The 11,878-nt window shown below is 68.4% G+C and overlaps 1 protein-coding gene across 2 annotated transcripts; it reads right to left on the bottom strand.

Moving 5' to 3' along the window:
- Positions 1-6: 6 nt before the first annotated feature.
- ADISSP (adipose secreted signaling protein) lies at positions 7-11,264 on the bottom strand. 2 transcript variants are annotated; one of them, XM_054825120.1, is made up of 6 exons: positions 11,203-11,264; positions 9,768-9,877; positions 6,824-6,966; positions 4,321-4,459; positions 1,664-1,786; positions 7-748 (listed from the first exon to the last, which is right to left on the bottom strand). In XM_054825120.1, exons 2-6 carry the CDS (start codon positions 9,784-9,786, stop codon positions 648-650), a joined length of 525 nt encoding a protein of 174 aa, XP_054681095.1. In that variant the 5' UTR covers positions 9,787-9,877; positions 11,203-11,264; the 3' UTR covers positions 7-647. The 2 variants fall into 2 exon arrangements, with proteins under 2 accessions (XP_054681095.1, XP_054681096.1); XM_054825121.1 differs by lacking the exon at positions 11,203-11,264 and adding an exon at positions 10,025-10,237.
- Between the last annotated feature and the right edge of the window lie 614 nt (positions 11,265-11,878).

The following is an 11,878-nucleotide window of genomic DNA, read 5'->3' as shown; positions in this document are numbered from 1 at the left end:
CAGACGTGTATATGTATATATATCTATATATTTATATATATATAGGCACATAAAGCCTCCTGTTGCTTTCGAAACTGAGCCACTTCTCCTGGTCCTTGTACCATGGTCTTACCGGGAAAACAAAAAGAAGAAAAAAAAAAAAAAAAAGGAAAACCGGGAGGAGACTAAGGCAACGGCTGCGGCAGGAGGAGAGGGGTGGGCACAGCCACAGGGACCCCGGGCACCGGCTCGCCCCCGGCTCCTGCCCTGGCCCCCGGCTCCTGCTCTGCTCCAAAGCCCAAGAGGCAAAATTTGAGGCCGGGGGGGGGGGGGCTCGGCTGGGGCTCTGCCACCCCCAACTGCCGCCTCTCCCGGGGAGGAAAGCGAGGGGAAAGCAGCAGCGGCTGGGGGCAGCGAGGGGATCCCTGCCCGAGGCGCCAGGCAGAGATGCGCTGGCATGTGGGACCCCCTCCTGCGCTTTGGGGACCCCCCGACCCCACAGCGGTGGCGATAGCAGCTGGGGAGGGGGACGCAGCAGCTCCCCCCCCACACACTCCGTGGTGGCTGCAGAGCCACAGCCCCTGGGGCGGGGGGGAAGGGGGTTGGTTTCTTCTTTTTTAAATTTGAGCTTCGTCCTCGGGAGCCACGCGGGCGGCGGGGGCAGGGGGCTAGTCGAAGCCATGCCAGTCGCTCTGCTCCGAGTCGTACTCCAGCTCCGCGCCGACGCAGCGCACCCCGTCCAGGAGCATCGGCGTGCCGTGGTGCCGGTCTGCGGGACAGGAGGGGACAGTGGGAACGGGGACAGAGCTGGGGTGCAGCCACAGGGCGGGGGGGGGAGCCCCTCCTTCACCTCTTTGAGAGGCCTTTGGGGAGTTTTCAGGCTCGCGGGTATTTGTCCTCCCACCCACAGCTGCCGGCACCCAGCGGGCTGGGAGAGGTGGGAACGCTGCAGCCCGTCCCCCGGTCACCGCTGCGTCGGTGTCCTGGGGGTGCTGCGCAGGGATGGTGCTCAGCCCCCGGCGTGCCAAGGCTCGGGCGCTGCAGTGCACGGGGTGCTGGGACACGGGGAGATAGCGTGGGGATGCCGGGGAGCAAACCGCCAGCCCCCCCAGGCACAGGGACCCCGGCACCGGCCGCGCGGAAGATGCCGGTGAGAGCAGTGGCCACGTCACACCACGCAGAGGAAGCCGAGCGACGAAGTGGTGCTCTAATTAACAAACCCCAATTAGGCAGCAAGGTGGGGGAGGGAAAATAAATTTAAAATTGAAGACCGCCGTGCTGCCTAACAAGCGGCTGGAGGAGAGGGGGACCCCATGGGGCTTGGCCACAGCCCCCCAGCTGGGCTTGGGGTGCAGAGGGTGCCCCCCGACCCATCCGCTGCAGCCCCCCTCCGTGCACTCCTTCACCAGGAAGGCCCCACAGCCTCCTCCCCTGGCCTGGGGGTTTTCGGGGTGAAAGTTGTCCGGTTTGGACAGTTTCTCAGCAGCGTCCACCAGGTGGGGAACGTCTGCAGCAGCTGGGCCAGAGAGCCCGGGGGGGCCACGCAGGGTCGGGGGGACGCAGGAGCATCCCAGGCTCCCCGCAGAGCAGAGAGCAGCGGGGGCTCCAGCCGGCCTGCGGTTCCTCCCTGTTACCGGCTGTGCCGGGGAAGAATCGCTGCTCCGAGGTGCCGGCAGACCCTTACCCATGACACGGGCTTGGACCACGACCTTGACACAGGCGCCTTCACCGGCCTCGCTGGCCAGGACCATCTCTTCCTTCAGGACCCCCTCCTTGTGCGCCGTGTACTCGCACTTCACGCTGTAGCCTGGGGACAGAGACACCCTGGGAGAGCTGCCTGCACCTTCCCTTCCCTGCCTGCACCTTCCCTTCCCTGCCTGCACCTTCCCTTCCCTGCCTGCACCTTCCCTTCCCTGCCTGCACCCCGGGAGCGCCTCCTCGGTGCGGGCACCCAGAGGCAGCAGAGCCTTGGGCACGCCTGATTTAATCCCATTCCCACCACCAAGGTGCTGAGCAACACAGCATGAGTCTCGCTGGGCTCCCTCCCCACCCCGTGCCTCAGTTTCCCCACCCGTGAGGCAGAGACAAGGATGCTGAGCCACGGTGAAGCACGTAAAGCTCCGCAGAGATGTGGGCGAGGGGATGCAGGATGCTGCTGTGACGGTGCTGAGCGTCCCCCACTGCCCTGAGCCGATGGCACCTATGAGAGCCGCTTGTCCCCGTCCCCCTGCCCAGGCAAACACCACGACCTCCCACCCCAGCTGATCCCGGCCCCGCGCCCCCCCAGCGCAGGGACAGAGCTGGCAGGGCAGGAAGCAGTTAATTCTGGTCCGGAGGAAAAAAAGCACAATGTAAAAATAAAGGGGGAGCAGAAAATTAAGCCAGCTGCAGAAAGGCATTAGTCAAACCCCGGCGTGGGGGGCACAAGCTCACTGTGAGCCCCCGCAGAGGCACCCCGACACGGCACAGGGGGATGCTCCAACGGCACGAAGAAACAAAAACGTGCTGAGCATCATCCAGGCTCCGGCACACGCGTGGCCATCGGCTCCTGGGGCTCGGAAACGGCGGGCGCACGTGGGGAGCGCGGGCGGGTGGGGGAAGGCAAACCACGTACGGGCAGGACAAACACCCCCGTGCTGCCAGTCCCCGGCCCAGGGCTGAGGAGCGGGAGGGGAGCTCGGGGCAGGGAAGCCTTTGCTCCGCTCTGCCGGGCGGCCGGGAGCCAGGCACCGCGCTCTGCCCAGGCACGGTGGCCCCGGCGCTGGATTTGGCAAACCTGGCAGGCTCCATCCCCGCCCGCAGCCGAGGACGGGGGCAGCGGAGCCCGGAGGGGAGCCCCAGCTGTCACCAGGGCCCCGAGCACCTCGGGGACAGATGCTGCCGAACCGCTGCGAGGCACCGGACTCCTCCGGGTCCCACCGGAGCTGCTCGGCGTCCCCGAAGGGCTCCTTTCCCCAAAGCCTTGGGAACGCTGGCCCTGAGCCCGGGCTGAGCGTGCCAGCCCGAGGTGGGAAGCTTCAAGCAAACAAAGCCTAAGTGCTTTGCTGGGCCGGGGCCAGCAGCAGCGCGGGAAGAGCCACAGCCCGAGGTCTCTGCCAGCCACCGCCCCGCTCCCGGACCCTCGGCTGGCGGGAGGCGGCACGGGGAGCGGTGGCAAGCTGCAGCCCCAGGGAGCCCAGGGGACGGGGATGCGGGAAAGAGCATCCGCCGGCTGCTTGTCAACCCAAGCCGCTGGCGCAGGACCAGCCGAGGTGCCCCAAGGCGCTTTGCAGCCCGCTGCATCCTCGGAGCGGATCCCGTGTCCCCGAGACGGCTGCCGCTGAGCCCAGGGTGACGCTCGGCTGTCCCAGCCGTCGCGCCGGAGCCACCGTGCTCAGCCCTGCTCCCCTCTCCCACGGACGTGCCGGCGGCAAACCGACCCCAGCCCAGAGCCAGCGCCTGAGCTTGGTGCGTCCTGGAGCAAACCCTGTCCTTGTCCTTGTCCCCAGCCTGACCTGAACCCACAGGGAACAGCAGCTAATTGATGCACACTTGGGGGGGGGGGAGGGAGAGCATTTAACCTCTCAGCTGCAGACACTGAGTTATGGAGACGCAGGTCTGCTGGGACGCAGCAACAGCCGCCGGCCGTGACCGAAGCCGCGGGATGGGCACAGACGGAGCAGGACGGAGCTGGGGGCACTGGGGAGGACGGACAGGGCAGAGCGGCCAGCGGGACCCCAGCCCCGATCCCGGGGGGCTGCCACGTGCCCGGTCCCCAGCACGGGCTCGGATGGGGCCGAGCCGCCGCAGGCACGGCACAAAGCAAAGCCCAGGTACCGCACGGACCTGCGCCAAGCGCTTACGTTTCAGGACGTTATTCTCCTTTCCTCTACAAGAGGAGAATTAATAAGAGGCCTGGAGACAGACGGGGAGGTGACCCCCCCCTCGGCTTCAGCCTCTTCTTTAGGCAGACCCTCGGCCCAGGCAAAAGGCAGACAGAGCAAGCGCTAAAAATACCAGCGCACCTGGGCTCTGTTGGGCAGGTTCCTGGATTAAAACGCCACAAAAGCTGCTCTCCGAGCGCGCGGGTCGGGGTCGGGCATCTCCTGGCAGGCGCAGCGCAAACACGGATTCCTCCTCCGTGGGGCAAAGCTCCCCAACGCGGCGCTGCGGGGACGGGTGCTGGGATGCGGCCCCGGCAGAGGTACGGCCGCCCTGGGCAGCGCCGGGATCGGCAGGATGCGTCCCCAAAGCCCCGGGGACGCCGTGTTCAGGGGAAGAATGAGGCCTGCGGTTTGGAAAATGCTTTGGAGGAGTTCCCAGGAGGCAGGAAAGGGGGGGGGACAAAGGGGGGGACCTTACCTTCGGGCAGGGGGGTGATGCTGATGACTCGGAGGTTGAGGTTGGGGAGGGGCACGGCACAGACGTCCTTGCCCAGCCTCTGCACCGGCGGCAGGACGAACGTGATCTCGTACTTGTGGAGGATCTTCAGGAATCCCACCTGCAAGGGGCACACGGATGGGGTCACGCCTCGGGCCAGCGCCAAGCCGCGGTGGGCTCGGTCCCACGCTGCCATCGTCCCATCCCGCCCCCTCCACGTCCTGCCCCGGGGACGGGGACCCACCAGGCATCGGGCACCCGAGAGCCCACGGGGAGGTGGGGGGCTGTTTCCTAAACAATCGGGAAAAACGTCATTAAAGACGTCGATTTTGGCTGCACAAAGCAAGCAGAAAAACCAGCGGGACCTGGGCGAAGCCCCGGGCACAGCCGCCCTTCGGGAGCAGAGCCCAATTTTCCCAGCGAAAGCTGAACGCGTTCGGCTGCTGTTTCTGGTCTCTAAAAGCCAAGGCGTTTCCAAGAGCGCGTCATTTACCCACCGCCACGACGAAAACCAGAGCCCTTTCAGAGCCGGCCGTCTCCATCGGGCTCAGAAAAAGCCATTTTGGGAAGGGAGCAGCGGGCTCCCCGCCGGACGCGCCTGAAGCCCTCCCCACGGCAGAGCTCGGAGCACAGCCAGGATCCGGCCCGGCCGAGAGAGCCATCCCCTCCCTGGGATGCAGGGCACCCGCTGCTCGCCCACGGCCGCAAACCTCGCCGGCAGCAGCGGGCAAATGCTGCCACGGGCACGGCTCAGCCGGGCACCCTCGGTCTTCCATTGCACACGTGTGCAGCCTGCTCCAAGCTGCACCGCGACCGGCACGTGAATACAGATATAATCACCCCCCCCTCCATACACACGGATATAACACACACGCCATACGCTCGCACGTTCCTGGCCACGAGCAGCTCCGAGGCAGCACCGCAAACCAAACCAAACCAACAGAAAGGATGACGCGCAGCTTTGGGGATTTTCAGGCCGTGGAAAGATGTTTGGTGAGCGGCCCCGAGGAGCCTTTTTTCCGTAGCGGAGGGCACGAGGGTCTCCTCCTGCCTCTGGAGCGAAAGGTGGGGCACGGCGTGCACCCCAAATCCGTCCAGAAGGAAGAGCTGCGTGGTTAAACGTGGCCCTGGCGCAGATCCACGCGGCACCGGCACGCTGAGCTGGCCGGGGGTGGCTGCCAGCGCCGGGCCGGTCCCGCTCTGCCGGCAGCGCCGAGAGCAGCAGGCAGCTGCCGCCCCTTCCCCGGGGAGGCACGTGCAGTGCCGGGGCGCCCGTGGCACGCTGCGCGGCACGGGTGGGAAAAATAATAACAACCACCCACAGATCGGCAATTGCTAAGCAATTCGCTGCCGTTTTTAGGGCGATAACCCGTCATCCGCCCGATACAAATAACTGACTCAGAGCTGAAAGGGAGTCTCAGATTGCTGTGCCGCAGCAACCCCGATGCTCTCCGAGGGGGTTATTTTTCGGGAGAAAAGGGCCTCCAAAGGAGAGGCTGGGGCGGGGGGGCGGCTTAAGCGGCTCCAGACAGAGGACCAGCGACTCGCACCTCTGAGTCCCTGCCGAGGTGCCCACCTGGCACCCAGACCCCGCTGCCGGCACCCTGCGGCACGAGGAGCTGGGGGACGGGGGCAGGCGGCGCGCGCCCGGGTCTGCAGACCTGCGGGGGTGAAATACCGGGGGTCGTTAGAGACGGCTCGCTGTCCCCACTGCCATCGCCGGCCCCCAGCACGGTTTGGGAGCCACCATCAAACCCGGTCTCACGCTAACAGCCTCCCACGGCCGCAGGCACGTGGCTGGAGGGGAGCGGGGACAAGCCACGGCACCCCAAAACAGGGGCAGAGGAGACGGTGCCACATCGTGCCCCCCGCCCAGGGTGCGGCACGGCCCCCAGCCCACCCTGCCAGGACCGGGCTCCGCTGCTCGGGACCCCACGGGCCCCCATTTCCAGAGGGATCCTGCATCCCACCCCAGCCTGTCGGATCCGGCCCGACAGCCCCGCAAACGCTGCCCAGGCCAGCGGCAGCACCCTGGGCTGGGGGCCCCCCCATCCGGCCCGGAACCTGCCCTGTGGCTGGCAGAGGCTGGATGGAGCCGCAGGAATCGGGTGCTAAATGGGTGAATCGGGGGCAAAGCACCCACAATTACACCTGCGCCCTCAGGAGCATCGCAGCCGCCCTCGGGGAAGGACCCGGGTTCTCGGGGTGCTCCCAGCCCCCCCCAGGTACACCATCAGGGGAGTGGGGCCAGAAGCACCCCCAGTCTGAGAACTGTAAGGGAGGCAGAGCGATGTCCGGAGGGACAGCGATGGAAACCTCCCTGGAGCGGGCAGAGCCACGGGCAGCAGGAGCCCCACAGCAGGCAGCACGGGGGGGTCCGCTCACCCCACAGGGCCCCAGGACCCACCCAGCCCCACTGCCGGGTGCGGGGACAGGCCAGGGTGGCACCAGGAACCCCCCGGGTCCCCCAGGTCGCAATTCCCACCTTGACGAGGAAGTTGCCGTCCTTCTCCTGCGTCACCATCACCACCGAGTCGTGGAGCTTCTCGTCGAAGTGCACGTGGCCGTGGGCCCCCTCGGCGGGCTGGCTGGGGGCGAAGCGCACGCCCCCCCCCTTCGCCTTGCTGCCTGCATGGGGAGGAGAGGACAGAGCCCCAGCATCGTCCCCTGCCCGCCCAGGATGCGTCCCCTCCGTCCCCAGCTCCGTGTCCCCCCACAGCCCTGGGGACGGACCGAGGCTGCGAAGGTCCCGTCCGCTCCCCGGGCTCGGCAGCGTTTTCTCGCTCCCGTGATTTCCTCGGGGCAGAGGAACAGGACGACGGAGACACCGGCTGTGCCGGGAAGGGGGCACGCGTGGGACAAGGACAGGGGAGGAGCACAGCTTCCCCAGGGATGGGCTCCCACACGTCCCAGGGTGCTGGGCAGGGCTCTCCAGGGCTGCAAAGCTGGCCAGCATTTTGGGGAGCAAACCCCACGGCATGCCAGGGAAAGCCAAAAATGCAACGGCCCTGCGAGGACAGGCAACTGCTTGGGGACACCGAAGTCCCCATGGCCGGCAGGAGCCTGCGCCGAGGCACAAACACACACATTGCACCTTTGCAATACGTTCTCTGCGAGCTTCCAAGAAATAAAACCAGCCTCTCCTCTTCCTCCTCCCCCCCGTACACCCTAAGAAACCCCCCCCCAGCTCCGGCCACCGACCGCATCCATCTGGCAGCAGCCGGGAGCAGATTGCCGCCTCCTTAAAGAAAAGGCTCTTTGTGCCTCGGCAGGCTGGAAACGCCAGAGATTTAATAACTCGGCATTGTTCAGCCGGAACAGCTCGGCAGAAATCCCTTCCCCGCACGCAGGGGAAAACAAGAGACCCGGCCGCTCGCAGGGCGATGCGGCTGCACGTGGCTGTGGTGGGGAAGGGGATGCAGATGGGACCCTCCCCACCAAAACGCGGGCAGCCCCCACCCCCCCGTGCCGGGGCACAGCCACCCTCTGCCCCGCAGAGCCTTTACGTTGCCACAGGGACCCACGGGGATCCCGTACGCCGGCCGGGAGCGGTGGCAACGGGCAAGGTCCCAGCCCGCGGTTGCCGCCGGGCGTTCCGATGCCAGCGCCGGGCTCGGGAGGAGCTGAGCCCCGGTGCCTGCCAGGAAACCGGCAGGGAAAATCCCAAATATGCGTCTTTGTCACGCGGCGCTTGGAGGCAGCGCAGCCGATGCCCGGCACGGAGCCCAGGCAGCCGTGCGGCCCCCCGGGGACAAGTGTCTCTGGAGGGCACCGAGCCACCGTCAGCCTGGCAGCCGCGGCTGCCTCCCCAGCACGGTGTGCCTGGAGACCCTCGGGAGAGAGGGAGGTTGGAGGAGGGCGAAGGTGGCAGCCGGGCACCGCGGGCAGAGCTGGCCCAGGAACCGGCTGTCCTGGGAACCGGGTCACCCGCCGGCACGCATCCCGGTGACCTTGGGAGGCTGCACGGCGCGGTGCCCCCGCCCCGGCTCAGGAGGGGCCGGCAGGGACCATGCTCGCCCTGGCAGGAGGGGACAGCCCCGAGGGTGCTGGGCAGAGCCCAGACGGGCGACAGCGGCCCCTCCGCAGCCCTGGGCACGTGGGGAAGGGTGGACGGGGCAGGGGCACCCACGCACGCAGGACCTGCCGTGAGTCAGCCAGCACGGAAATCTCATTAGGGGCGAAATGCAATTGTGCACACACGGCAGTGAGGGGAGGCACAGGCAGGGGTACAGGCAGGGGCTCCATCAGGCAGGAGCTGGGCACAAAATCACCTGGAGCTGGTGTGTTTAACCTCGAGTCCCACCGCAGTCATGGCAGGAGGGTCACCAGGACCTGCCGGACCCGGCACGGTCGGCGTGCCAGCAGCCGATCTGGTGCCACGCTCCCCAGGGACCCGGGGGGTGGGTTTGGGGGTCCAACCTACACCCTATCGCAGGAGGGGGCACAGCGGGGGACGCCTGCCTCGCACGTGTCGGCAGCGATCGTAAGCCCTGGAAGCAGATGCCACCTTCAGAGTCACCGTGTCCCTCCCGAACCGGGAGCGTCCCCCGGGAGAGTCACCGTGTCCCCAGCGTCCCTGGGGAGGCAGGGCTGGAGTGGGAAGCACGGGGGGCTCAGGGTTTTCCCCCCAGGGACCCCCAGCTCCTCTCCCCCACGCTGCCGGGTACGAGGCAGCCCAGAGCAGGCAACCTGCCTGTCCTTTGGCATCAGCACCGAGGGACGGCTCGCCTGGCCCTCATCCCGCCGGGAAGCCGGAGGTTTCACCACCGGCAGGAGGAAAGCCCCAGGGATGGAGCCGTCCCACAGCCGCGCTCACCGGCGGTGGGGAAGGAGCCGCGGAGGCCGGAGCCACGACCGGGCACACAAAGGGAGATGAAATCACGCCCAGCAGCAGCACAAAGAGCCTCTGCGGTCTTTGTCTCGGCGCACCTCTCGCCAGCGGCCTTTCAGGGTCCCCTCTCGACACCGAGAAAGCATCCGGCTCCGCCGGAGCCTTTTGGGGAGGCAGCTGGGGTCCAGAAGAGGCCAGGAGCACCCAGCACCCATTGCCACCCAGAGCAGCCTTGTCTGGGGCAGGGGGTGCTGATGACCGGAGGAGGGACAGCAGCTGAGCAACACCAGCAGCACCCCACCGGAACCCCCACCCTGCCGCAAACCCCTCAGTGGGTGCTCGGTTGCAAATCACAGCAAAAAACCAGCAGGAACGTACCGCCGGTGCCCCGCAGCCTCGGCTGCTCCCCAGGCACGGAGCAGGCAGCTCCAGGCAGCCCTCGCATCCCCGGCTGCGGGCAGAGACCCCCGGCAGGGCCGCGGGCAGAGAGACCCCCCCAGCAGGAAGGGGCATCAAACTTGGCAACTGGCCCCGGGCCGGGGCAGGCAGCCCGGGAGGGGGCAAGGGGCAGGCAGGGAGGGGGACGCCGGGGACTCACCCTTGCTAGCCGTAGCCATGCGTCCCCGCTGCGGTCGTCCTTGCGCGAAACTTCAAAGGCACGGGCAGGAGGCCATCCTCCGGGGCCGCTGCTGCTCCCGAGCGCCAGAGCTGAGGAGGGAACGGGCAGGGTTAGGCAAAGTGCAGGCAGCACCAGGGAAGGCAGCCGCTGTTTACGGCCGGGTCCCGGAGCCAGCCGAGCACCACGGACGCGACGGCACCGTACGACTGCGACTCCGGCGCTGCTCCGGCACAGACCTGCCAGGGAGGAGCCTGCCTGCAGCTCAGGGGCGTCAGGCAGCCGGGCGTTGGGCAGCGGCAGGCAGCACGCCAGGGCCTGCGCCCAGCCCTACCCCGGGGCACGATGGGCGCAGGACGGGCAGGAGCAGCGGCAGGACGGGCAGCTCCTCTACCTGCTCCGCCGCAACTCTGCGGCGTGACTCGGTCAGCCCCGGCTCTGGGGACGCAGCCAGCCCCTGCCCGGGAAAGGGAGGATTCGCACCCCGGCCGGCGGCCAGGGCACGACCACTGCGGCCCCCAGCGCCGAGCGGAGCGCGCCCCGTGCCTCAGTTTCCCCAGTTCCTCCCTTGCAAAGACTCCAGCAGCCGCCACACCAAGCCCCGAGCCGGGGAAGCCTCGCAGGCCATCAGCAACAGCAAGGACCCCAAATCCCGACCCCCTCAGGATAACGGGGGGCGCCCAGCAGCACTCCCAGCCCCGGGGGGGGGCTCTGCCAGGGCAGGGGGATCCACCGGTGCCGGGCTGGGGGGGCTGGTGCCCCCCACCTCGGGGCTGGGATCCGACACCGTGCCCTTGGGAAGGGTCAAGACCCCCCCGCCCCAGCCGCAGCCCCGGGGTGGGGAGTACCCCACGGACCCCACCGACAGCCCCACGCCGTCGGGTCCCCCCACGGCACCCCGGGCACTGGGTCCCCAGCGCTCAGCCCCTTCCCGGGGCTCCCCGGCACCCCGAGCCCGGGGGTGAGCGGCAGTAAGGAGGCGGCGGCGCTGACGCACGGCTCCCCGCCCGAGCCGCGCCAGGTGGCCCCAATCTGCCTCCGCCATCACCCGCGGGGCCCCGGTCCCCGTCACGCGTGGGTATGCCCCCCCTCCGCCGTGTTTTCGCCTCCCGCCGGCTCAGCCCCGGTTGCTGCAAGAGGAGACGCGGGGACGCGCCCCCGACCTCGGTGCTCCTCTCTGTGCAACGGGCCAGCGACCGGACCGGACCGGGCGAGCATCCCGCCCCAGCCCACCGGGACCGGGGACCCCCTACCGGGGCGGTTATGCCGGGAGGGGGCCCCGCCGCCCCGGGGAGGGGACAACCCGAGGGTCTCTCCCCAGCCCCGCTGCCTGCCTGCCTGCCTGCCTGCCCGCCCGCCCGCCCGTCCGTCCGTCCGTCCGTCCGTCCGTCCGTCCGTCCGTCCGTCCCTCACTCACCCCCGGTCGGTCCCGTCCGTCCCGGACGCCGCCGCGCTCCCCACTCCCCGCTTCCCACTACCGGGACACGCCCCCCGCCCTCCTATTGGACCGACGCACCCTCCACCGTTCGCATTGGTCCGCCCGCTCGGTGGCCACGCCCATCAGCTGCGGCTTCGGAGGCGCCGCTTCCCGAGCGGCCCCGCGGGGTAGGGTCGTCTCCAAGGGGCGGGACTGTCGCTAGGGGGCGTGGCAAAGGGCTGTGCAGCCAATAGGGAGCGGGCGCGCACGGCAGTGGGGCGCCACGTGTGGGCGGCGGGGTGCGCAGCGCGCGGAGGGGGGGGGCACCCGCCCGGTCCCGCCATCCCTGGGCGATGCGGTTGCCATGGCAACTTGCCATTTCCTGGCAATTTTTTGCTGCTCAGACCCCAATCTCCGAGCCCGGCCGAGCTGTGACAGGAAATCCCAGAACCCCAGCCTGGTTTGGGTGGGCAGGGACCTCCCAGCCCACCCAGTGCCACCCCTGCCATGGGCAGGGACACCCTCCACTAGCCCAGGTTGCCCAAAGCCCCATCCAACCCGGCCTTGAACACTGCCAGGGAGCCAGGGGCAGCCACAGCTTCTCTGGGCAACCCCTTGGTGCCCATCCCTGGGAGCCCTCGGCCACTCTCCCAGCACCCGTGGCCCATCGTGGGGC

Source organism: Grus americana, chromosome 4, assembly GCF_028858705.1.
Source record: "Grus americana isolate bGruAme1 chromosome 4, bGruAme1.mat, whole genome shotgun sequence".
NCBI lineage: Eukaryota > Metazoa > Chordata > Aves > Gruiformes > Gruidae > Grus > Grus americana.
Note: the sequence above shows the minus strand (reverse complement) of the source record. Positions and strands in the feature narration are given on the sequence as shown.

Bases quoted from the DNA above. Each gene is read 5' to 3' on its own strand.
- ADISSP (XM_054825120.1), bottom strand. The intron at 1,787-4,320 runs GTAAGGTCCCCC...CTCTGTCCCCAG, and splicing joins CATCACCCCCCTGCCCGAAG to GCTACAGCGTGAAGTGCGAG. The intron at 749-1,663 runs GTAAGGGTCTGC...CCTGTCCCGCAG, and splicing joins GGTCCAAGCCCGTGTCATGG to ACCGGCACCACGGCACGCCG.